The sequence below is a fragment of the Manihot esculenta genome, chromosome 11 (genome assembly GCF_001659605.2).
Source record: "Manihot esculenta cultivar AM560-2 chromosome 11, M.esculenta_v8, whole genome shotgun sequence".
NCBI lineage: Eukaryota > Viridiplantae > Streptophyta > Magnoliopsida > Malpighiales > Euphorbiaceae > Manihot > Manihot esculenta.
Genome location: NC_035171.2, coordinates 3,786,217 through 3,813,077, shown reverse-complemented (window position 1 = coordinate 3,813,077; position 26,861 = coordinate 3,786,217). Strand labels below are relative to the sequence as shown.

Sequence of the window (26,861 nt, the reverse complement as noted above, 5' to 3'; positions counted from 1 at the left end):
CCATCAATGAAAACACCTTGACTCCCCTTTTTTGTGTGAGTTGCACGAAATAGTTCAAGTTGAGTTGGTTGCCTACCCAACTTCTTTGCCTACGAAAAAGAAATAATCACACAACACAAGATGCACGGATAATTTCTAGCCATCTATATAAAAACAGAATTGTATAAATAAAAGTAAGAAATAAAAGAGTTATACCAATCTATTCTCATGAACCTCCAGTTTTATTGAACCACCAGAGTGTTTCGTAATAGTCCCATCTTTTTCTACATTTCTATTTGCTTTACCAGCTTCTGATTTCTTTCTCCACTCTGGTATACTCCAATATGCAACAAGTTCATTCCATATCTCTGTCTCCATCCAATTTGGTCCTAAATTGTATAGATAAGCAACATCTGTCTTCTTGTGCTTACGCAACAATTCGCTCCTAACTCTATTAAGAATGTCTCGCAGTCTTTCTTTACCTACCTTTTCCCAAGCAATTCGAACCATATCTTCTTCACTCGCATCCCATACATATCAACTCTACAAATAACAATCAGTATTATGTAAATTTAAAAAACTTAAAATGCATATTAGAAATTTTAGAATATAAGTTGTATTTACCCGAAAAAGTCCGAAGAGCTCGTCTTTTGTCTTTAAAGGTATTTCTGACCAAGTTTTCCATGGAGCAGTGTAGCGCATCTTAATGTCATTAGCGATTGATCTAGTAACTGTGGAATCTAAAAAACTGCAATATTTTTATATATAATGAGTAGTTGTAAGTAATAATACATATTAAATCAATAGCAAAAAGTTGTATATGACTTACACATTTCCTTTCAATCTAATCAATTGTCGATCAGAAGGGTTTGATGGGATAGGATGTCCCAAGTTCGGACCTCTAGTTCGAATTGATGATGATGAGGATGCGTTTGCTTGCCCCCCTAATGCTTGTGGAGTGTGCTCCAGTGTTTCCTCCTGCACCTGTACGGCCTCATCTGTTTCATTCATAGAGAGCTGTTGGCTATGTCCTCTACCTCTAGATGATACTGCTCTTCGAGGCATCTGAAAAAATAATTGTCCATTAGTTTCAATTAACAATAAAGACAAACAATATATAAAACCTTAATCAATATACAAATTCAACTCTAATTATATACTAATTTAACAAATCAAACACATTAATTAATTTAACAATACATATCAAAGTAGAGTTGAATGAAGGCATGTAAAGTAAACCGACAAAGCCGAACTATACATATCAAAAGTTATGAAAATGAGTTATAAAACAAACTGAATAATTTTTCATATAAATGTTAACAATAATTAAAAAAAAATTAGAAAAGGAAAATGTAAAACAAACAATACCTTTTTTTTAAAGACCTATTACGTTTTTTTCATGATTATAGTATTTTTTAAATTAAGCTATATTATTGTGTTGATTTAGTATTTTTTAGAAAATTTAAAATATTATTTTAGAAAATTTAAATATTTAAAAATAATATTTTTAAAATTGAGGGGTTTAATGATATAAGTATTTTTTTATTAATAAAGGACCATTACTATTTATTTTATCTATTTGATTAAGACTTTAAGTATTTTATCTATTTGATTAAGACTTTATTTTATCTATTTGATTAAGACATTACTATTTAAAATTTCCAATTAAATTATAAAAAATAATTAATTAAATAATTTACTAATTATCTGAAATATTAATTATTAAATTACTGTCTATTTATCGATAAAATTTCATGGTTATTTTTTTATTTTTATTTTTTTGAGTATTTAACATGTTACCTTAAACTATTTTATCCTATATTTATCATAAATATATACTAATTGTTTTAATATTTTTTATAATTATTTTAAAATTTCATAATATAATTTTATAAAAAGTCAGATTTTGAATCTAAGAATTAAAATTTCCAACTCATATAGTTTTTTCAACTTCTAATTATAAAAATTAAAGCTGTTGACGTTGAAAGCTAACTTGGACACTGAAGCAAACCAATTTATTAATAAGTTTTGATTTAATATATTAAAGTAAAATAAATTAAAAAAATTAAATTCAAACATAAGACAAAAATTTAATTATAAACAATTTAGAAAATTTTAATATCAAATTAATTGAATTATTTCAAACATGCTTCCTGCTGCACAGTAGCATGCTTGTTGCAGCAGCAGTTTGAAATAATTACCTGATAGGCAATGGCGAGCGGCAATGCTGTGGTGGTGGGAGGAGCGTCCAGCAACGGCGACAGAAGCGTTCAGCAGCACAAATAGAAGCGTCCAGCAGCGGCGACAGTGGAGAGATCAGCGGCGGCGGCGGCGATTGCTGCAAGGAGAAAGGTGTGGCGTCGAGGAGAGGAGAGGAGAGGTGAGGAGAGAAAGAGGGCGGCTAAAATCAAAAGAGATATCAAAGAAATTATTAGGGTTTTTTTTCTTTTATATTTGCATTTTCTGACGGATTAGCGACAGAATTTATATTTTAAAAATCCGTCGCTATTTTAAAAATCCGTCGCTAATTCGTCAGAAATATAAACATATATTATTCGTCGCTGCTCCGTCGCTAATTTTTTTTTTCGACGGAAGTATTTTCCATCGCTGATAGTCCGTTTTTTTGTAGTGAATGGTGAAGATAAGATTCATCTCTCATACAGTATATGAATGTCTACACTTATGGTAATGACTCTATCAATGGACAATTAATTTGAATTGAAAGATAAACCTTTCCCTCTTTAAAAATCAATGATGACGTTTCATTAATTAATTAATTAATTTAAAATTTATTGATTGCTAATAGTCCAATTAATACAGCTAATAGATGGCTTTGTATGTAACTAATTAATGCAGCTAGTGATGACAATTTCATTTATTAATGATATATCTTATGTGTAATTAGGAGATGCATGTGTCAAAGAATTGCGACGAAATAGACTGTTGCTAATGTAAGCAAAAAACATTCTGCTCTTTCCCATGGTATTAGTTACAAAAGCACTTGTCACTAAATTAGCACGGGATTACAAATCACACACATAACGACAATGTAAGAGATTGGTTTAAAAATTAACAACAGACTTTAAGCGACGGAATTTTATTCTCGCAAATTGTCCCTAAGGTATTAGCAAGGAATTTTCGTCGCTAATAAGTAGGAGTGATACTAGTTGAGCTATGTTGCTAGGCCGTTTTTCTTTTCCTTTGATTTTCTTTGTCATCTAAGTTTGTTCAAAGAAAGCATAAAAATCATTAATACTATTTTTCTAGCATGTTTAATAAATATAAACAATCAAGAAGTAATATAAATTTTAGCATTGAACGTATGATTAGAACCCAGACATCAAATTTTCCTAATACACCTACACTTATGATGGAGAATGCTAAGTAAAAATGCCGGAACACAATACAAACCACAAAAAGTGCCGATAAAACATACTACAAAGAAAACTAAATAGAAGTAACATAAAACCAAGATTAATGCTAGGAATTACATAAATAAAATAGTCACAACACTAAATCAGAAGAATAAAAAAGTAGGTACAGTGCAGCCAAAACACAGCACCAAAAGGAGACCAAGAGGTGTAAACAAAGATGCAACCCAAGCCCAAAGCTAAGAATCACCAAATAATTTCTCCAATTTCAAACTTGGGATGGTTTTTTTTTTTTTTGGGTGTGAGCCACGAAAGGAGAGGATGTTCTTAGGCTCGTATGTGCTCCTGCTTGGCTCTTTAGCTCGGCTAGCAATTCTTTTTTTAGCCTTTCTAGTTTCTTGACTACTTTTTTGTCCTTCAGGTCAGTTTTTTCGACATTCACCAAGGATTTCGAACTAGTTCCTTCTCTTTCACTCTCCGTTTCATATCTTTCCAGTGCTACGATTCTACTTATGTCAACATCTTTTCTATTAGGCTTCTCACAGCTCGGCTTCTACACTTAGCCGGGGGTTTCCTGACTGGTTCGTCCTCTCTTCTTCTTTTGGTTGCATGAGTTGTGGTTACCGGCTCACGGTTTTCTATCTCTAGGATGAATGTGGGTGTGGACATTTGGTTATGAGTTACTATAGGTATCGGGTTTATAATCATTGGTGGGATAAGGCCTCTTTGCTGCATGATCTGGTTCATACATATCATGGTTTGCTACAGTTACATCAACATAGTTTACAAGTCTTGATTTGATAGGGGAGTTTGAAAGATGGCATTTGTAGGTGTGGAGTTGCTAGCAAAGGGTATTTTGGATATCATTTGAGCGGAGGGGAGTGGGAATAATATCATAAGAAGTCCCTAAGGATGGGGAGTTTCTGGGATTGGGTCTTCATTTTCAACGGGTATTGATGGGTTGTTTTCTTGATTAGCCATGTGGATCTCAGTGGTTTTGTTTGGAAACTTCGATGATTGGATAATCTTCCTTCATTTCTCATAGATGGCATCAATTGATGGACTGAGATCTGGTGGACTCAATAGGGCGTTGACGCGTGGACAAATGTTCGATCTCACAGGGAAATCAATGGATCAGGATGGGTGGTTGAAAATTAATGGAGCTTATTGTTGGTTCCAGTAGGTTAAGGTTCGAGAAGGAGTTTCAGTGAGAGGCTCTTATGTTATGTAATACCCGGCTAAATTATAGCGTCGGAATTCCAACCTTTTGACGGAATCCCCGTTGGAATCCGAAATTTTCGAAGCTGAAATCTCCTTAGAAGGGTAAAATAAGATTTTCATAAAATGAATTTGAAAGATTCAGTGAGTTTTGTGTTAAAAAGAAAGAAAAGAGTTTTAAAGGAAAACCCTAGGTTCAGCCGCCGAACCTTCAAGTTCGGCCGCTGAAGATGGTTTCTTCTGCCATCTATAAAAGGCCTTCAGCCCGAAAATGGAAGAATTTTCTCTCCATTTTCTGACAAAAGTAGGTCCATGCACTCCCTTTGATGCTTTTGTTGAAATTCCTTCAAATCTCTTAGAAAATTCATGAGTTTTCCCTCATTTTTGAAGATTTGAGCTTGAATCTAAGTTTTTAAACCTTAGAGACCTCCGGAGACCGTTTTACCTCATCTCCAAGTTGAGGTTGTTATCACCTTTAGATCTCTAAGAGGTAAGTTTAGATCTTCGCCTTCCTATATTTTAAATAAGTTTTAAGAAGGGGTTAAGGGTTGTTAATGCATGAAATGGTTAAATCTAAAGTTTTAGGGTTTGAGTTAGGTTGATAATGAATATGTTCTCTTGTGTTGTTTTTGTTGTTGCTTATTGGGGATTAAGCTAGATCTAAATGTCCCTTATGCATGTTGAGTGAGTATGAATGTTTATGAGTTATTGGGTATGAGGATCAGAGTGTTTGGTGGCTGTGTGCATAGGGCAGAATCGGGTTCTGCCTTGCTGGAGAACCCAAGTTCAGCTGCCGAACCTGCTTGTGGAGGCAGCCTTTTGGCCGCCTAACCTGCCTCTGAAGGCTCCAACCTTCGGATCTGTGTGGGGTTTAAGCCGCTGAACCTGCCCTCGAAAGTCATTGACTTTCAGATCTATGTGGAGTTTAGGCCACCGAACCTGCCCCCGAAAGTCCCTGACTTTCGGATTTGTGAGAGACCTTTGGCCGTCAAACTTGCTGCCGAAAGTCTCCTACCCAGCCTTCTTCTGCTTATTTTGTATGCATGCTTTGGTATGTTTTAGGGAGTTTTTGGGGAGTTGTTTAGAGTCTTGTAATAGTTATGTTTGGTCCTTCATTGAGTCCATCTGTGTAGAATCGGACCTCGGAGACTGTAGAGGCCTGCAGTGAAATATCTGCGTCAGTGTTAGGCGAGCGTCAGCCAGAGGTGAGTAGAACTGAACTAATCTATTATTTTAAAGAATTCAAACTTTTTAAGCATATTCTTGCATCACGAATGCCATGTATATGTATTAGGTTGTTTGCATTAGAATTCACGAATATGATGCATTGCATATTTTACTATTGATGTGGATGGATGTTGGATGACCCACTAGCCCTCGAGTATGATATGTTATAACAGATATGGAAAGACCAGGACTGTCCATTTTACGCTCCTGGCACTATGTAAGGAAAAGACTAGGGCTACCCATTCTACACCCCTAGCATTATGGATATGTTATGCTATATTTAAGAAGAAGTCCTGAGGAGCTCTTGTTGAGGGCCGGACATTATTGGAATATGTAGAGGGTTACTGGTGACAAGTCCATCTTGATGTGTATTGTTTGTGTTGTGACACATTTCATTCGATCATATATTTATTAAACTGTTTTTATGTTCTGCTCACTACTCTCTTGCAGCTTATCCCTTTCCCCTAACCCCAGGTTTGCAGGGTCAAAGATAGCTCAGGGAAGTCGGCATAGTTGCTGGTATAGTCTAATGTAATAGTGTAGATGTGGATATGTAATATTTTATGGTTTTAGAATTATGCTTTGCCTTAGTGTTTGCCTTGTAATCCCTATTTACATGATCCTTATGTAAAAGTTTTAAGTATGAGTTATGTTTGAACTAAGCTTGAGGCATGTGATGTTTACCATACTGGAGCATTTGATGAGAGCTCTAGTATGGGTTTATGTTTTCAGTTTTGATGCATGCACAGGTTAAGCCTTAGTTCATGGGATGTTTATGTTTTTTTTTTGTTATATCTTGTGATCATGTATGAGATTTTATCAGGTGTAGCAGGATGTACAGTAGGCTTGCTACGGGTTCTGGCGATCTTGAGTCGATCTGAATCCTAGGGCCGGTAGCGGTCCGATTTCTGGGTCGTTACATATTAAGTGTCCCCAAGTTAGTTCATGAGTAGAAATTGAACCAACAGAAGAAGAAAGAGATAGCATTGAAGGCAACAACGCTTCCAAAATCTGGTGATCATGAGAAAGGCAAATGGAAAGGGAAGAACGAGAACAACAAAAAGGAGAAGAACAACGCTAGTGATTCTTAGAACAAAGCAGGCGATTCTCACAAGAAAGAGAAAAGGCGTGACAAATCACATGTGGAGTGTTTCCGTTGTCATCGATACGGTCATTATCGCTTAGAGTGTCGCACCAATTTAAACAAAAATCATGGTGGAAAATCAAATTTTATAGAGACCAGGGAAGATATAGAGTCAAAGGCTGAAGAGGAGGTTACGCTCTTGATGGCCTGTACTTCTAAAGACAAGGTATCTACTAAATTATGGTATCTTGATACTGGTTGTAGCAATCACATGTGCGGGAGCAAGATGGCATTTTTAGAGTTGGATGAAGCTTATCAAGACACTGTGAGATTTGGAGATGATTCCATTATCTCTGTCATGGGGAAAGGAAAGGTACAAGTCATGACCAAAGCCAACTTTATTCATACTATAGGTGATGTTTTTTATGCTCCTGCTTTAAAGACAAACTTATTGAGTGCTGGACAACTCTTAGAAAAGAGATATAAAATTCATTTCAAAGGTGACATTTGTGAAATACGAGATGCTCACCAGGGACTGAATGCTCAAATTTGTAAGTCATCGAATCGTGTATTTCCTTTACATCTTCACAATTCCACACAATCTTGCTTTTCTGCTAAGATGAATGATGAGGCTTGGAGGTGGCATTTTCATTATGAACATTTAAATTTTGGAGGCTTGAAGTCCTTACAACAGAGGGAGATGTTGCTTAGACTACCAAAATTCAATTCTTCAACTAGAATATGTGAAGAGTGTGCTGTTAGCAAGCAATACCGTGAGCCTTTTCCAATAAACAAGTCCTGGAGAGCAAAGAAGGTGCTGGAATTAGTGCATTCTGATATCTGTGGTCCCATTCTAAATCCATTGGAGGTAAACGCTATTTCATCAGTTTTGTCAATGATTATAACAGAAACACATGGGTTTATTTTTGCAAGAAAAATATGAAATATTTGAAACATTTAAAAAGTTCAAAATGATTGTGCAAAAGGAAGCTGGTTGCGAAATTAAAAGATTGTGAACTGATCAGGGTGGAGAATACACTTACTAAGAATTTGTGGAATTTTGTGAAAAGATGGGAATCAAAAGACAATTTATAGCAGCTGATAGCGGTTGTCGAAACCGTAAAAAATAAACCTATTATCAATCAACAAAATAATTTGTAGATAGTGGCAATAGGGTCAAACCACAGGGATTTGACACTAAAGATCTTCCTAATTATGACTTGGACAAGTAAATAACAAAAATAAATAAAAAGAGGGGTTTGTTTTGATGATAATGAATTAAAACTAAATAGTAAGAGAAAGCAATAATTTAAAATGATGAGTAAATCAATGGGAGAAAAGCTCTAGTTGAAGTATGGATCTATTTCAGCTGTTTAGAATTGATCATTGATTCTTTGATACTCCTATTTATTTCAATAAATTAGTTTAGGTTGTGGAATATGCTTCTCACAATCAAATTTCTCCTTAGTTTTAGTTTGACTAGGAAACGTTCGCTAATCAGAACGTCCTTGGATTTTTTACTTTTCAACTGTTAACTGCATTAAGACTTAGAGAAACCTAATTCTAATCTTGCCAACCGCGTGGTCAAGTTTAGATTATGCAACCAAGTATGCTTGTGTTCAAACAATCTAAGCAATTACGGACCTAAATTATTTAAACTAACAATTTATCACTTATGCAATTAAAAGCAACATGCCTTAATTGATTCTAAGAATAAAGTAATAATAGCATGAAGAACAAGTTGCATAAATATTGAAAAATAGAAGCTTAACAATGGAGTTTTAAATATCCCAATTCATCACAAAACTGAAATTTCCCAATTTCAACTAGAAAAGAAGATGTTTAGCCACTCATGGTGGACAAAAATACACAAAAAGAGAAAGAAGAAAAGTAGAAAGGAGGCTGCTGTGTTGCTGCTGAAATTCTACAGAAAATTCGATGCTCTCTTGCTAGTTTGTGGCTGTCTCCCTTTATAGGTGAAGAGTCCTAGTCTAATTAGGATTTGGAATCCTAATTTGACTTGGACTTTTGTAGTCTTTTATTCCTTCTTTGCCTTTGTATTTAATCATGAATAAATCTTCTTTTTGGAGAAAGTCTTTCTTAGAAGTAACTCTTGAAGATGTCATAGGATTGGTCTTGTGGTATTTAAAGTAGGATAGGACTTCAACACTTTTAAAATTCTGATTTTTCCTTTTTCCTGCGCTGTTGTCCATGTCTGCATCAGTTTGATTTGGGCAATTGATTTGCCCAATTCGCTTGCCCAGATCGTTTCTGTAAGTCAGTCCCAGTTTTCTGCTTCAGCTTCCTGCGAGTGATTTGGCCAAATCACTTTGACCCAATCGATTTTCCAACTTTTTCTGTAATTTTTCTCCAAGTTTTCAGTTTTCTCCTTTTCTGCAAAAACATCATAAAAACATAGATTAAACTAGAAAATTGTGTATTTAAACAGTAATAAAGATAATAAAAATGTGGCTAAATTATGTTTGATCAGCAGCCTACACACCACAACAAAATGGTGTGTGTGAGAGGAAGAATTGTACAATCCTTGACATAGTACATAGCATCTTGAAGAGAAGTGGCTTACCGAAAGAATTTTGGGCGGAAGCAGTTCTTTGGAGTACTCATATATTGAATAGAAGTCCTACTAGTTCTAATCATTATATGACACCTCATGAAGCTTGGAGTGGACATAAGCCACATGTTAATTATTTTTGCATTTTTAAATGCATTGCATATGCACGCGTTCCGGATGCTATGAGAAAGAAGTTAGATGACAAAGGACAAAAAAGCATTTTTCTGGGTATTAGCGATAACTCGAAAGCTTATTGTTTATTCAATACCATTATACTGGAGATCCAGATGACAGAAAGAGTACATCTGGATATGTGTTTATATTGGGTTTTTGGAGTTATTTTGTGGTCCTCGAAGAAGCAACCAATTGTTACCTTGTCAACCACCGGGCAGAGTATGTAGCTGCAACATCATGTGCTTGTCAAGCTATTTGGTTGAGAAGTATTCTTGAAGAACTTCAATTCAAGCAAGAAGGTCCTACGCCTATTTAATGTGACAATACTTTAGTAATTAATCTCTCCAAAAATCCAGTTCTACATGGAAGGAGTAAGCATACTGATGTAAAGTATTACTTTCTGTGTGATCTCATCCAAGGAAAAAAAAATCAATCTTGTTTATTACAAAAGCGAGGAACAAGTTCCAGATATGTTTATGAAGCCCTTGACTTTAGCATCATTCTTGAAGTTACGTGAATTACTTAGAGTTTGCAAAGTAAACTGAAGGAGGTTTCAATTTAAGGGAGGGAATGTTGACAACGTGGCTTCATGTGTAGTTGTTTGTTTCTATTTTGAAAGAACTAATAATATGCTTTCTAGCTTTTAGGCTGTGAGCATTAATGCAGTTTGTGGTTTGGTAAATTATTACCGAGTATTATGCAATGTTGATTTGTTATCTATTTCTCTCTATTTAAAGAGGCTGATGTACTGATTGAATGATGAGGTAAATAAAGTATTTGTTCTGCTTTTACATAAGTTAACAATCCTCTACTGCGTTTCCTGCACATGAAAGGCTTAATTCCATATTTTCTCCTATAACGTGTTTGAAGGGTTCTAAAATCTTCAAGTGGCTTAGGTTTAGGGTGATCAAATATTGTTCTTGCATAGCAATAAACTAGGAAGCCTAAGCATTCAATAAACAATATTAGACTAAAAATTCAGGCCCTTTTGTATACTGAGATCCATGCATGCCCTCACGTATGCATCCGCACAACAATTCAAATAGTACAACACAGCCTATATATATTATCACTTGAAACTTAAGAAAATTAAAGTGTTATCGAATCATACACTAAAATCAAAGCAATTTCAACCTCATAAACAAAAGCAAAGCTGTTTCACTAGCCAAAATCAGTCCTTGTGAAACAAAACCAAATGCTTCATTGCCTATGTGCATCAACTTATATATGCTCTTCTTTTGTCCAAGTGCTCCTCTAATCTCTACTCATGGCCCTCTCTTTGTAACGGTCCTGGTTTTGGTCTCGCTCTCTGTGAGACTCAGCAGCTTATACAGCGTTCTACATCGGCGATTTACGAAAAATCGGAAGGTATATAATAGTTAACATGAAACTACTAAAATAACTTAAGTTAACTATTTTGGACCAAATGGAAAGTGGGTTCAAAAGTTATGGATCAATTTAGACCGGCCTATTTCACTTTCTATCCTAATCTTCCATCTTTTTTTACCAGCCTATCAATCTCATATTCTCACCATTATCGAGAGCTTCAAGGAGACTATTTTTAATAAACAGAACTAGCAATGCGAAATGAACTGAAAGTTGAGTTATGGTGCTCAGTTACGCACTAATCTAGAACCCAAACGGCATTAGGTCAATTAAGACAACAAGACTGTGATTATGAAAGTCGAAATCTGCTAAGGAGTATGTAACAACTCACCTGCCGAATTAACTAGCCCCGTGCACGCGACCTATACTTGGTTGTTGGGGCAAGAGCCAAGCCCCAATGAATAAGGGGGCCTGATGATCGCTGCAAAGCCAGAGGTGCGAGCTCGGAGAGCTATTATTGGTGCATATCTTAGTGGTAGTAGCAGACATTTAAATGAGAACTTTGAAGGCAGATGAGAGAAAAGGTTCCATATGAACAACGCTTGCACATGAATATCCCATTCTTTGTTTCTGTGGCTTCCATCCGCTTTTTCTGTCATCCTCAGTGCGGCCGTTCTCTGCCCCTTTAAGACAGGAGATAGCCGATTCCTCCCTTGCCCTATGGTGAGTTTGATCCCAATCCTCCTCTGGCAGGATTGAGGATGAAGGAAATAAGCTTGTTGCCAGCTGTTACGCCAGCTGTCATTTGGTTGATGAGCATGTACCCATTACACGTTGTTTCTGCATGTTGCACGTTGTTCCTGCATGTGTGGCTTGAACTGTTCAACGCCCGTTTTTTCTTTAACCCATTTAGCGTCAGTTTCTCTTTTAATCTGAGATTTGCGGCTTCAAGCTCGGATTGTTTTGTTTTTCAGTTGTACATTCTACTATAAATAACAACACTATGCTGATCAAAGGAATCGGCAGGTGAGCTAAGTTATAAAGGAATCTGTGTCAATTTCTTTTCCTCTGTTCCAAAAATCCTTTCCTCTGTTTTTCATAAATCTGCAGAAAATTTCCAGAAATTGCAGAGGCTCCTAAACAGTGCAGAATCTTCAAAGCCTAAGATCCACAGCTTCGCTTGCAACTTTGGGTGATCATATTCACAGTTTACACTTGGTATCAGAGCCCGGGACCTAGTTTATGCCCAAATACATGCCACGACACGAAGCTTCATCATCCAGTGCTGTCCGTAGTGGTAGCGGCGGCAATGGTGGTCAGACGGCAGAAACAGTAGTGAGAGCACCCGTAAGAGAAGGGGGTGTTTCTCTGCAGTATCCGCTCCTAACAAAGACAAATTATGCGGCTTGGGCAATCAAGATGCAAGTATATATGCAAGCTCAAGGCGTTTGGGATGTGGTTGAATCAGAAGATCCAGTTGATCCTCGTTCAGACCGGATTGCATTGGCGGCAATCTTTCAAGGGATCACCGAAGATACCCTGTTACAGTTGGGGGTAAAGAAATCAGCTAAAGAGGCATGGGACGCTCTCAAGGTTATGAACCTCGGTGCAGAGAGGGTCAAAGAAGTACGGGCACAAGCTCTCAGATGGGAGCTCGAAAGCATGAAAATGGAGGTTGGTGAATCCGTCGATGAATTCACCGGAAAGATTGCGACAGTTGTCAACAAGCTCCGAGCTCTTGGTGAAAAGGTTGATGAAACGTATGTAGTGAAGAAAATGCTACGTTCAGTATCCCCTAAATACCTTCAGATTGCCTCAACCATAGAAGAATTCGGGAACTTGTCTATTAAGACAATTGAAGATATAACTGGTTCTCTCAAAGCTCACGAGGAGAGGTTGCGGAGTTACGACTCCAGAGGAGACGAATATGTGCTACTCACTAAAGGAGAGTGGAAAGCACGAGCTGAGTCCTCAAGATCCAACGAGAAGCGCCCACAGGATGTGAGCAGAGGCCAGGGACGCGGACGTGGACGTGGTAGAGGACGCGGCAGAGGTAGAGGAGGAGGTCGCGGCAGGAGTCGTGGCCCTCCTGGAACAGACCGAGGTCAGGATGATGAAGGACAACACCGTCAGAAGTTCGACATTAAAAAGGTCAGGTGTTACAATTGCAACGAATATGGCCATTTTCAATCTGATTGCAAAGCTGAAAGAAAAGGAAAAAATGAAGCACATTTAGTGGAGCAATTCGAAGAGGAGTCAACGTTGTTGATGCTAGAAACCAGTGAGCTGATTCACATTGGTGAAGAGAAAGAAAAAGAGCTACTGCTGAATGAAGAACAGTTGCATGACTTTGAAAGTGTAGAAACAAAAGGAACCATGTGGTACTATGATACGGGGGCAAGCAACCATATGACTGGTAACAAGCTAGCCTTAACCAATCTTGATGAATCAATCAAAGGGAATGTCAGGTTCGGTGATGGCTCAGTCGTCAAGGTAGAAGGCCGAGGCACCTCAGTGTTTCAGTGCAAGAATGGAGATCATTTTAAACTAACGAATGTATATTACATTCCTCGATTAAGATCCAATATTATAAGTCTTGGTCAACTCGACGAATCAGGAGCAAAAGTGGTGGTGAAAGCAGGGATTCTGAGAGTATATGATGCACAGGACAGGTTGATAGCCAAGGTGCAGAGAGCGGAAAATCGCCTTTACATGATGAGAATGACACAAGCAAATTCAGAGTGCCACTTGACAAAGTCGTCAGAAAAATCGTGCCTATGGCATGCACGCTATGGGCACCTGAACTTTCAAGCTTTACGCAAGCTTGCACAAGAAAGCATGGTGAAAGGTTTACCGGAGATAGAAACAGTGAAGGACGTTTGTGAACCTTGTGTGATCAGCAAGCAGCATCGCACAAGTTTCCCAAAAGCAGGAGAGTATCAAGCAACTAAACCTCTGGAGCTCATACATGGTGATCTGTGTGGACCGATATCACCTACCACATGCGGCGGAAACAGGTATTTTCTCTTGCTCGTGGATGATTACAGTCGTTATATGTGGATTGAGATGCTCAAAAGCAAAGATGAGGTTTTTAGTGTTTTCAAGAAAGTAAAAGCTCAAATTGAAGTCCAGTCCGAATGTAAACTCAAAATGTTTAGAACAGACAGAGGAGGCGAGTTTACATCAAATGAGTTCAGCAAGTTTTGCGAGTTACACGGCATCAAACGCCAGCTCACTGCTCCTTATTCCCCACAGCAAAACGGAGTAGTAGAGCGAAGAAACCAAACTGTAGTGGAGATGATAAGGTGTCTCTTGAATAGCTCCGGAGTGCCAGCTACATATTGGGGAGAAGCTGCACGTACTGCAGTATACATATTGAACAGATCACCCACAAGAAGTGTCCAAGGCATGACTCCGTATCAAGCATGGCATGGAAGACTTCCGAGTGTTCATCATATGCGTGTTTTTGGCTGCATTGCATATGCCAAGAACACAGCTCCACACTTGAGAAAATTGGATGACAGAAGCATGAAGCTAGTTTTATTGGGATATGAACCAGGGTCCAAAGCATATCGGTTATTGAATCCAAATTCTAACCGAATTGTGGTAAGTCGGGATGTTGTGTTTCAGGAAGAAGAGAAGTGGAAATGGCAAGGCCAGACGACATCAAACTCCACAACAGAAGGACCACTTGTCATCACATACAAGGAAGCACAAATGCAAGAAGACAAAAACCTCTGAGGTCAGGATCTGATGCCGGCTTCCTTATCACCTATAGCCGGGTCAGGCTCTGAACATTCAGAGACAGGAGAAAGCAGCTCAGAGGGACCAAAGAGGTTCAGGACTCTTCAAGAAATTTATGAAAACACAGTGGAGGTCGATCAAGACTATGGTCTTTACCTGATGTCAATTGAAGAACCAGCATCTTACCATGAAGCTGCATGCAGTGAACATTGGCGACAAGCAATGATAGAAGAAATGGAGGCTATCCGGAGAAATGGAACATGGGAACTAGCAGAACTCCCAAAGGACCAGAAAGCTATTGGTCTGAAATGGATCTTCAAAGTAAAGAAGAATCCGGAAGGGGAGATCATTAAATATAAAGCGAGACTTGTTGCGAAGGGGTATGTGCAGAAACAGGGCATAGACTTTGAAGAAGTCTTTGCTCCTGTAGCCAGACTAGAGACAGTAAGAGTGTTACTTGCTGTAGCCGCACAAGAAGGATGGATAGTACATCATATGGATGTCAAATCTGCGTTCCTGAATGGTGAGATAGAAGAAGAAGTGTACGTGTCACAACCAGATGGATTCATTGAACAAGGAGAGGAAGGAAAGGTTCTGAAACTACGAAAGGCCCTGTATGGTCTTAAACAGGCGCCTCGGGCATGGAATATAAAGCTAGACAAATGTTTCCGAGAGCTGGGGTTTCAAAGATGTATGATCGAACATGCAGTCTACAAGAAACACGAAGGAGATGAAGTGCAGATTGTGGGAGTGTACGTAGATGATCTGATAATCATGGGCTCAAAGCCGAGAGGTGTGGAGAATTTCAAAGCCAAGATGAGAAAGATCTTCGAGATGAGTGATCTTGGGATGCTAAGCTACTACCTGGGTATAGAAGTCAAGCAAAAGCCGTATAGCATCACCCTTAACCAGTTAGGGTATGCTGAGAAGATGCTCGAGAAGCTCGGCCTGGCTGAGTGTAAGCCATGTCGGGTTCCAATGGATACACGGGTGAAGCTGAGCAAGTCAGATGGAAGTCCTCCGGTAGATGCAACACTATACAGGAGTGCAATCGGAAGTTTGAGGTATTTGGTGAACACTCGACCCGATCTTGCATATTCAGTTGGAATTGTAAGTCGTTTCATGGAAGCTCCAACAACGAAACATCTAGCAGCCGTAAAACAGATATTGCGTTATGTGAAAGGCACCTTACATCATGGGTGCATATACAACAAGGTGGAAGAGGAGGAGTTCAAGCTAGTAGGCTATAGCGATAGTGACTTAGCCGGAGACGTGGATGATCGGAAAAGCACGACAGGAGTAATCTACTTCCTCGGCCAAAGCCCTGTCACCTGGATTTCTCAGAAGCAGAAAGTCGTAGCCTTATCCTCTTGTGAAGCTGAATATATTGCTGCAACAGCAGGAGCTTGTCAAGGCATATGGATTAGTAGGCTGTTACATGAGTTGATCGGTTGGAAGACAAACAAGTTCATCTTAAGAGTTGACAACAAATCTGCAATTGCTCTCACAAAGAATCCTGTCCATCATAACAGAAGCAAGCATATTGATATTAAGTTTCATTTCATTCGGGAGTGTGTCCAAAGAGGAGAAGTCGAAATCGAATATGTAAAAACTGAATCACAACTCGCTGATATTCTGACAAAGCCACTATCCCGAGACAAGATCGATGACTTGAGCATGATGATTGGGATCAAAGATGCGAAGAACAAGCTTACGGGGGAGAAATGAAGGAAATAAGCTTGTTGCCAGCTGTTACGCCAGCTGTCATTTGGTTGATGAGCATGTACCCATTACACGTTGTTTCTGCATGTTGCACGTTGTTCCTGCATGTGTGGCTTGAACTGTTCAACGCCCGTTTTTTCTTTAACCCATTTAGCGTCAGTTTCTCTTTTAATCTGAGATTTGCGGCTTCAAGCTCGGATTGTTTTGTTTTTCAGTTGTACATTCTACTATAAATAACAACACTATGCTGATCAAAGGAATCGGCAGGTGAGCTAAGTTCTAAAGGAATCTGTGTCAATTTCTTTTCCTCTGTTCCAAAAATCCTTTCCTCTGTTTTTCATAAATCTGCAGAAAATTTCCAGAAATTGCAGAGGCTCCTAAACAGTGCAGAATCTTCAAAGCCTAAGATCCACAGCTTCGCTTGCAACTTTGGGTGATCATATTCACAGTTTACAGAGGATAAATAAGATTTTGTTTTATTTTGTTTTAACTGTTGTATTTTCTTTCCAGATCGGCGATTCTTTGTGTAGGATACCGTTGGATTTGGTTTTCCGGTTGTTTTTGTGTTTGATTGTGGTGGATTTGTGTTTGTGTGCAGATTCTCAGAGGCTTGTTCTGCCATTCGAGTGTTGTTGCATGCTTGATAGAGGCGATTTTTCAGAAACTTTGAGATCCCTCTCTCAGTTCCCTCCCTTTTTCGTCTGCGATCTTCAATTAGGGTTCTACCCTTTTCAGCTATGGAGGAGTTAAAACTTTTTCTATGATCAAGGTCTCAAGGATCGTTGTACCGTTCCCCTCATCATGGGCAAGAGATCCTCAAGGCAAAGAGATGGTTGGTTGAGCTCTCTCGACTTCCTCCTCCATAGCTCAGACGAAAGCTCACTTCTTTAGCTCGTGCTTCAAGTTGTCTTCGTTTTTTGGGTTGCATGTGCTTGAATCTTTGTTCCTTTGTTGCGACTGTTGAAGCTGTATTCCGATGCTATACTCGCAGCAGGCGGTGTAGGCAGCAGACATAGAAATTTCTCAACAAGCAAAGTTTTTTAGTTTCTTGGGCGTTAGGCTTTCTGTTCGAGTTAGACCTTGAACCTGGGTTTTTGCTTTGTTGTAGCTTGCTAGGCTTTTTATCTCGAGCTTAAAAGGTTTTTTCTGTGTTGAGTTGTTTTTGGGCCTAGTGCCCTTTGGTTTTAATGCAATATTATCTTTTTTTTTTTTTTAAATGGAATGCAATATTATCTTTAATCTTAAAAAGAAAAAAAAGAATTTGTCTAATTATGAGTAACTAAGGGCATTTTCATAAAGAGCAGGTAAATTTCTTTTAACAGTTATCAATGTTGCTTCTTTTTTATGTAAATAGCTATGAAGGCAATCAGTTTTCTTTTATTAAAAAATGACCACCTACTATACCTTTATTCGCGTTTGCACATGGATGACAAGATTCATACGAACACTGACATTGCCAACACACATACACTATCTAATACTCTGATTAAGATAACTTTACTAGGGACCATGAGGAGATTCTCGTACAAGTTGTCCGTCTTCAGCGCCCACCACTCGCAGGTTTTATTGCACTCCCAAGCCCAGTACCCTTCAGCTGCATGCAATAGCCTTCAGCATCAGCCTGAGCACATACAATCACCTCTGCCGAGCCCCTGTAATGTACATCTCTCCCTATATTATCTGCATTTTCAAGGGGCATTCCAGGGATAAACTTCATCAGTTTTTGTATAACAAATTCCACAGTATGGTAGTCGTCATTATGCAATATCACCCGGTAAAGAATACAGTACAATATCACCAAGGATAAACAAACTTCTCGCTATGTTTTCTTTGATTTCCTGAAGAAAAAAAGAACACAGAACAATAATATTAAACTTTTCAACTCAATCTGATATTTCATATCCAAATAACTGAAATTATATGAAAAAGTTATGCTCATAGTCAAACTCAGATTCACGGTTTTCTTTATGACTGACCTCTTCAATGAGCCGCCTCCTTTTCCTGATCCTGTAGTTGATAAAGCAATTAGAATCCCTCGGCTGATACATGATCCTCTAGAAAGACAATGCTTTCTAATGATGATAAAAATTCATTCTCTTTGTTCATAAAATTATGTCTATTTTTATTTTTATAAAAATTTTATAAAAAAAAACATAATCAGGTGTAATAGTCATTTTCAAATAATAAAAGCAAAGCCCCTAATTTTATGTTGTTTATTTTTTTAATTGAGTAAATAAAAAAATAATCTCTCCATTATATTTTTTTTAGTATTAAAATTTTCAGATCTATTTAATTTTAAAATAAAAGTATAAATAAAATAGTTACTCTATTTAAATCTTTACTTATTAATAAATATTTTTTCACTGAGAAAAAAATATCTGAATCACAAGTCACAAATCTAAAAAAAATGTTAAAGTTTGCTTAATTTTTATAATACCCTTCGTTAATATTTGATGGCTTTTATTATGTAATCGAAAGTATTTTTGAATTTAATTAAATTTTAATATTTATTCAATGGCTATAAATTAGTATAATAGATTATAATTTATAATAAATAAAGATAAGTTCTATCTTTATAGAATTGAGAAAGCATTAATATTTATTAATGCATTTATTAATTTTATTTAAATCTTGTTAAACCTAATATAAAGATCTTACATACTCATTCCTCCTAGACTAACTTTTGACATGAATTAGATCTGATATAAATTTAATAAATTTACTTATTATTAATAAAATTACTTTGTATATACTATTGAAATAAGTGGTATTTCATTAAAATTCAGGAATTATCTTTTTCTGCATAAATAAAATAAATTATTATCAATAAGAAATGTACCAAATAGGAATTGATTGTCATCGTCATTCCATATATCTTTCAAAGGAATACTTCTTTCGAGAACTCCAACTATCTATAACATAGCAAAGGAATAAAAAGATTAGTAAAAAGATTAGACGTCAATAATATAAGCTATCATTCTTTGAATGCTTTGACGGAATTTAATAGCAAAGTCTTAGGATGTGAAAATTTTATTATATAATCTAACAGTTAGATGTTAATGATATGTATAATCATTGGTTATAATAAAATTATTGTATATACAATGCTAGTACGTAATAACTTTTTTGTTAATAAATTAATAGCATAACGCTAGAATTGAATTGATACCTCTTTCATTTGTGGGCGAGAGTCTGAAGGTTTATATAAACAAGCTGCAGCACAATAAATCATCCGTTGTACTTCTTTTTTATTATAATCACCTTCCAAGTTAGAATCAATAAGAAGTGTATATTCTCCGTATAAAGCTCGTTTCATTAGAGTGTTTGCCTGAATATTTATAAAAATGTATTAGTTATTTTTTTAAATAAATTCATATATTTCACATATTATTGCCTATATCCTTTATTAACTATTATAGATCACTTAATTAATGATAACTGCATACCCACAGAACAATATCAGTGTCATTATCTTTAGTATTTTTGCCTGTAATCAGTTCCAAAAGCACAACACCAAAAGCGTAAACATCTGATTCTTCAAAACTACATTCATTATCTTCGGGATCTGCATACCTATAATGTAGAATTGATATAAGAAATTAGAAAATAGAAGTCTTCAATAGAGAAGCCTCATAAACAAGGTTTATTTTAACTAATTCAAAAATATACCATGGTTGCATTGTAAACGATAGGAAGAAAAGGGGAAAAAGAATTTTCTTACACATCAGTTCTCTCAGATCTATAATACATGATAAGTCCAAAATTTGCAACCTGAAACCAAAATTAGTAGATTAATTGTTGTGGCATATTTATATATTTATACTTTCATCCAAACCTAATAAATTTTGGCATTTAGCTTTAGTATAAACAAAATTATTTTACCTTTGGCTGGAAATTTTTATCGACAAGAATATTATTTGTCATGATCTCTCCATGTACGATATTATCTGCATATATAAAAAATAAAAAACTTTATTTGAAAATAAATTAATAGCATAAAATCTAAAGGAAAATAAAAACTTAATTTATATTATTGTTTGGAATGGCTAATTTTAAAAGAATTTAAAAGAAATAAATTTTTTTTAAATTTCTGTGTTTTGCAAAACTAATAGTATAGAAACTCAATTCTTTAAATTTTTGTGAGAATTGATTTTGAATTAAAAGCAAATCTTGAAAAAAAAATTATTAGAATTTTACCAGAAATGATTTTACTTGAAACTATTTACATCAAAATAACTTAATTAATCATTGAGATTTTTTTTATATTTTATTTTTTAATTTATTTTTTAATTTTTAATTAATAATTACTTTTTAAAAAAATAATTGAATTTAGTATTGACTATTAATATTCGGCGCATTTATAATTAACATAAAGAAATTTATTATATTATTTTATTAATTAAAAAATCTTAATTTATAATTTTTAATAGTAAAATATATGTAAAATTTAAATTTTAAATATTATAAAAATATTAATAATTATTTTCAATCAATATAATAAAAATGATTGTTATTTATAAAAAAATAAATATTTATATTTTTAGAAATAATAAAAATAATAAACAAATTAAATCAATTTAAATTTATTATTTATTTATTTAATATAAAAGAGTTCAATTGAATTTTATTGTATTTAAATTAATTCTAAATAAATAATTTTTTAATTTTTTTATATGTATTTTTTTAAGAAAAGAATTAAACTTTATTAATAAAATTCAATTCATTTATATTCAAAAAAATTCATTTATTTAAAATCAATTTAAATATAATAAAATTTAATTAAACTCTTTTACATTAAATAAATTAATAATAAATTTAAATTAATTTAATTTTCATCATTCTTATTATTTTTAAACTAAACATAAATATTTATTTTTATAAATAACAATAATTTTTATCACATTCATAGAAAGTCATTATTAATATTTTTATAACATTTAAAATTTAAATTTTACTATTAAAAATATAGAGATTTTTTTAAATTAACAAAATAATATAATAAGTTTTTTAATATTAATTATAAATATATTAAATATTAATAGTCAATATTAAATTAAAATAATTTCTTTAAAGAACAATTATTAATTAAAAATAAATAAATTTAAAATTGAAACAAACAAAGAAATAAAAGATAAAAGAAAAAAAAAGTTTTCAAAGAATTAATTAAGTAATTTTGATGTAAATAACCTTAAATGAAATCATTTCTTGTAAAATTCTAACAATATTGATAAGATTTTACTTTTAGCTTAAAATAAATTTTTTTATATTATTGATTTTATCAAATACAAAAATTAAAAAAAATATATTTCTTTTATATATATATTTTTTAAATTAGTCATTCCAAGGGTTTTATGAATAGAAATGAATCCATTTCTATTAAAAGAATTCAATTCTTTGCAAAACATACAAATAAGGCCAATATAAAACCAAGATATAAATGAATATCATAAACATTATAAACACTCACAATCATCATGGAGATATTCCAAGGCTTTTGCAGAGTCTATTGCGATTTTCATTCTTTTTGACCATTCCAGTGTTTTCTTTCCTGTAATAAAATTTCTTAATCATAAGACCTTAACATCACGTTGGGCATTAATTTATGCATAAAAAAAGAAAAATGACTCACCATGTAAAAGGGATTTCAAGGAGTTGCTGGGAAAAAACTCTAGAACAAGATATATATCGGATCCTTGAATACAGTGTCCAAACTGCTGAACAAGATTTGGGTGACTCACACTGCTAATGGTCTTAATCCTCTGCTCAAGCTCTTCTTGCTCCTTTTCATCTGAAAGATCTTCAAGTTTCCTTACAGCAACGTCTTTGCCATCCAGGAATCCCTTAAAAACTGAACCCAGACTACCCTCACCGAGAAATTTGGAGAAACCTCGAGTTGCCCATTCAATTTGTTGATAAGTAAATATTGGTGAAGTGTCGTCGACAGCATGCTTTGCAATGGTCGACTGCAGCTCCTCTGTATTGGCACCCACAATCTTGTCAACTACTTTTCCTTGTTTGAAGAACAAAAAAGTTGGCATTGCCTCAATTTTCCATTCCTTAGAAACAGAAGTCAATTCATCAACATCCACCACCAAGAATGTGACATTGGGCATCTTCTTGGCCATCTCTGCCAGAACTGAACTCATGTAACGAGAAGGCGGGCACCAGGCAGCACTGAAATCCACCACAGTCAGTTGTTTTCCTTTCTGTGCCTTTTCCAGCTGCTCGGTCCATGCCCGAACGGTGTGGCAGGCAATCACCTCTCCTCCTTCAGCCATTTTTGACTTATGACTAAGGTCCTACAAAAATTTTTAAAGTAATGTTTAGAACATAGTCAAAACACTTCACGTAGATTTACAAGAATATAAAAGTTACTGAGCTATTTCCCTTAATTAATTTCCACTACTAGATATTTAAAAACACAAAAGTTACTAAATTGACCATGCCCTAATAGCAAATAGAGTCTAAGATGTGCTTATTAATAAAATAATTGATATATTTAGTTTTCCAATGCAATATTCAACTGAATTAACAAGAATTGAGTGACTTACATTGTCAACGTCCTCGTTCCCTTCATCTTCTTCTTCCTCCTCTTCATCTGAAACCTCTTCTTCATCTTCTTCTTCCTCATCATCATTAGAAAGATCAAGACGTTTAACACCTTCAGCTAAACGATTAGTTGCTTCAGTAGATCTCTTCATTAAAGCTTCATCAGCAGATCTCCACATTTTATTAGATGTACTCCGATTTCGAACTTGAAATCTCTCGCTAGATGAAGCTTCATCAGTAGATCTCCACATTTTAGTACTATTATTGTCTTTCATAGGAGTTGAATCTTTATATAAAGTAGGGTACCGTGGCAATTTGTTATCATCCTTCTCATTGCATAATTTGTCTAAAGGCAAAATTCCTTCAAGAGCTAGAAGTATCTATATGGCATAGAATAATGAAATTATTAAATATATTATCAATTATTAACATAATATATGAATTATTTTTTTGTTTTTACCTTTTTCATTGATGGACGAAATTTTGGACGGTTATTTAAACAAGCATCAATACAGAACAACATTCTATACATTTCTCCATGGTCAAACGTGTGCAATGTATAATCTACAAAATCTTCAAATTCTTCATTCCGCAAAGCACTCTTAATTTCAGGTTTCGCCTATAAAATATCGATAAAAATATAATTATGTGTATTTATTAACTCGGACTCATATCAATTAATATCAATGATTGCATGTGAATGGTGAGTGTACCCATTCAACAACATCAATGCCGTCTTCTATAGGTCTTTTTCCAGTAATTAATTCCAGAAGCATAACACCAAATGAATAGACATCTGATTTTACAGAGTATTGTCCAGTTTTTATTGCAGATGGATCTACATAGCTGCAATTTAGTAAACTCAATCAAAATTCATGTCAAGATTCAAGAAATTAAAATCTAAAGAAACACTAGTTTCCTTATGTTTTCATATGTATTTTATTTTTATTTTAATTATTTTAGAAGTAGAACATAATAATTACACTAAAAAACTCAGACATGTATAAATTATCTTACGCTTTGGTTCCCATAATTGCTGATTCAGAGATGTGAGTAGCAGCCTCCGAAAAAAAGCGTGCAAGTCCAAAGTCAGCCACCTAATTAACGAAATGATTTAAGTAGATTAATTAATTTATTATGCTCTATATATATGAGTTTCACATAATATTTCAATATTTTTTGAAAATAAAACTTTTGCGTTCAACTATATTTTTTTGAGAGATTCCACTACATAATGGTTTCAATATAAAAAATTATTATTAAAATATCTTACCTTTGGTTTAAAATCATCGTCAAGAAGGATATTATCTGATTTGATATCTAAATGTATAACAGGAGGATCACCTAATATAAAAAAGTAAAAAAATTTAAGATAAAATAAATTATTAACTTAAACAAAGAATAATAGATAGAACCTCAAAAACTAAAGAGGTTGGCAATTATTAGCTATGAATATAGTTAATTATATACTCACAGTGTTCATGTAAATATTCTAGTCCTCTTGCAGAGCCTTTAGCGATATCCATCCTCGTCTCCCAGTCTAAATTCTCTTCGCATTCTACAAAAATCAATTTTTATTTATATTAATATTCATAATAGTTATGAAAATACAAAGTGAAAAGAGGAGACTCACCATGTAATTGATAACCCAAGGACTTATTAGGAAAATACTTTAAAACAAGCAATTTATCGGCCCCTTCAACGCAGTAACCAACCAGTTCAACAAGATTTTTGTGACGGACGCTGCTAACAACTATAATCTCATCTTGCAGTTTTCCTTGAGACTGTAGATCTCGATGATTTTTGAGTTTTTTAATAGCAAGGGATTGACCATCTACTGATCCCATGTAAACTTGTCCAAAGCCGCCCTCTCCAAGAAGTTTATTACTGGAGAAATGATTGGTGGCGTTTGCTAGTTGTTGATATGAATATTGCCTCGGCCCAATACTTGTACTTCTATTCAACTCAGGCGACGACCTAGATCTCCTCGGATCTGTATAACTATTAGTACCTCTACTTTCATTCCTTCTACTTTCCCGGCGAGAAGCCATCAGAAGTTGCAGAGTCGCTGAGACTTATGGAGTTGAAGATATCTTGGACAGAGGTTTCCTATTGAGAGAGAGAGAGTCCTTACATGTGTGAGTGAAAGACATTGGAGTGCTGAAATCATTGCCCTTTTTATGGAGTTGGGATCATGCCATCAAATAAAAAAATATATTATTGAATTGTTGATTATTGAGCCTGCTAGAATTAACAATTTATAATATATAGACCAATAAAATAAAACAACATAAAAAAAGACCTAGATCCCAATAATTTTATATATAAATAATTATATATATACATTCGAAGACTTTCAACAATTGGCCAATTCAAATTTGTCTTTCTTGTATAAAAAAAAATGCAAGTTGCATTAATATAAAATTGATGTCAGAAATCAAGAGTAATTAATATATATTTTATGGAAAAGTAAGTTTCACACAGAAATGGGTACACGAAAAAGAATATGATATATGAAAACATTAGATTGAAAAAATCCATTACCCAACAAGAAATATTAAACATTTCTGAGTTTTTTTTTTTCAGTGAAATCGAAAATTAAGTGAGTAAAATCTGATATTTCCTAAATTTATTATTATCCGACTAAACCTATTAGTGTAATAAACCATATTTATATAAGAATATCTCAATATTCTTCGACAGAAAAAAAAGCAAAATTTTAATTTAATTTCTTATTCAATTCCGTCCAATCACATTCTATATCATATTAATTTTTCAATATTAAGGGTACATTTATTTTATAAAAAATAATTATATAGAAAAAATTATTAAATTGTATAAATCAATAATATAATAAGGTATAATAAAATGCTTGTCATTTAACAACAAAGATTATGATAATTCTTAATAAATGTCAAACTTTTAAAATGTGAAAAGTTTATTCGTGATATTATGTTCGTAGTAAAATTATATATTTTACTTTATTTATTAATATATAGAATAAAGAACTTAAAAGATAAAACTTTATTTTTAGTTAATTTTTATGAAAATTGGTTTTTTTTTTTTAAATAGATTGTGTTTTTCAAAAATGTTTTTGTAGAAATTGATTTTAATGAATTCAGAAAATCCAACAAAAACGTTAAACCTCGTTGCCTCCACTTTATCGGATAGGACTGACACAGATTAAGCCATCAAAAGCATAAATAATAATTAAGCTTATATTTACAGTTTCCATGTTCTTTTTTTTTTATTATTATTTTCCAACTAGCAATGAAATAATACAAAATTAAGCTAGATCTATATCAAAATATAAGTATTTATTTTATAATTAGGCCTATAAGTAGGTGACTCACGGACAAAGTTTCTTGCAATAATATAATAGTGTGAAGAGATCGCAGGAAGAGGGAAACTAGCGTTTCACACCTGAATTCTCTTTTTGAAAAAGAAAACTTATTATTTAATTTTTTTATTGAAAAAATTATTAATTAATACTTTAATTTTAAAAAATATATTTAAAATATAATTAATTAATAAATTTTTTATATCACGTATACTAAATAATAAAATATTTAACCATTAAAACTATCGAAATATTTAATTAGTAAATTTTGAAAAATTTTAAAATTATTTTAATGTATTTTAAAAAATAAAAAATTAATTTCATAAATTTTTTTAAAATAATATATTCTGTTTATCTTACAATTTTTATTTATTTTTTTATATTATTTTAAAATTATTATTTACTTCTCTTTTTTAAACTATAATAACATATAAATCCACTATTATAATTCTATTTAATTCTATTTTTAAAATAATCTCTTATTAAATATTAATTTTTAAGTAAAAATTTAAAATAATTTTTAATATTTAATAAAAATTAATATATTTAATATGG

At 34.0% G+C, this 26,861-nt stretch overlaps 1 protein-coding gene and 1 long non-coding RNA gene across 3 annotated transcripts; one reads left to right on the top strand and one right to left on the bottom strand.

The window, feature by feature from the left end:
• Positions 1 to 16,472: 16,472 nt before the first annotated feature.
• LOC110625839 lies at positions 16,473 to 17,628 on the top strand. The gene is made up of 2 exons (XR_002489621.2): positions 16,473 to 16,850; positions 17,016 to 17,628. It is a non-coding gene; the product is annotated as an uncharacterized LOC110625839 (long non-coding RNA).
• Positions 17,629 to 17,774: 146 nt separating this feature from the next.
• On the bottom strand, positions 17,775 to 25,130 carry LOC110625837 (receptor-like kinase LIP2). Of its 2 annotated transcripts, XM_021771500.2 has the most exons (17): positions 24,600 to 25,130; positions 24,441 to 24,524; positions 24,240 to 24,310; positions 23,984 to 24,063; positions 23,680 to 23,812; positions 23,427 to 23,585; positions 22,969 to 23,346; positions 22,047 to 22,716; positions 21,885 to 21,965; positions 20,300 to 20,364; positions 20,139 to 20,188; positions 19,864 to 19,990; positions 19,587 to 19,745; positions 19,257 to 19,329; positions 18,394 to 18,424; positions 18,208 to 18,255; positions 17,775 to 18,097 (listed from the first exon to the last, which is right to left on the bottom strand). In XM_021771500.2, exons 1-16 carry the CDS (start codon positions 25,015 to 25,017, stop codon positions 18,237 to 18,239), a joined length of 2,598 nt encoding a protein of 865 aa, XP_021627192.1. In that variant the 5' UTR covers positions 25,018 to 25,130; the 3' UTR covers positions 17,775 to 18,097; positions 18,208 to 18,236. The 2 variants fall into 2 exon arrangements, with proteins under 2 accessions (XP_021627192.1, XP_021627191.1); XM_021771499.2 differs by having other exon boundaries at positions 17,775 to 18,255.
• Between the last annotated feature and the right edge of the window lie 1,731 nt (positions 25,131 to 26,861).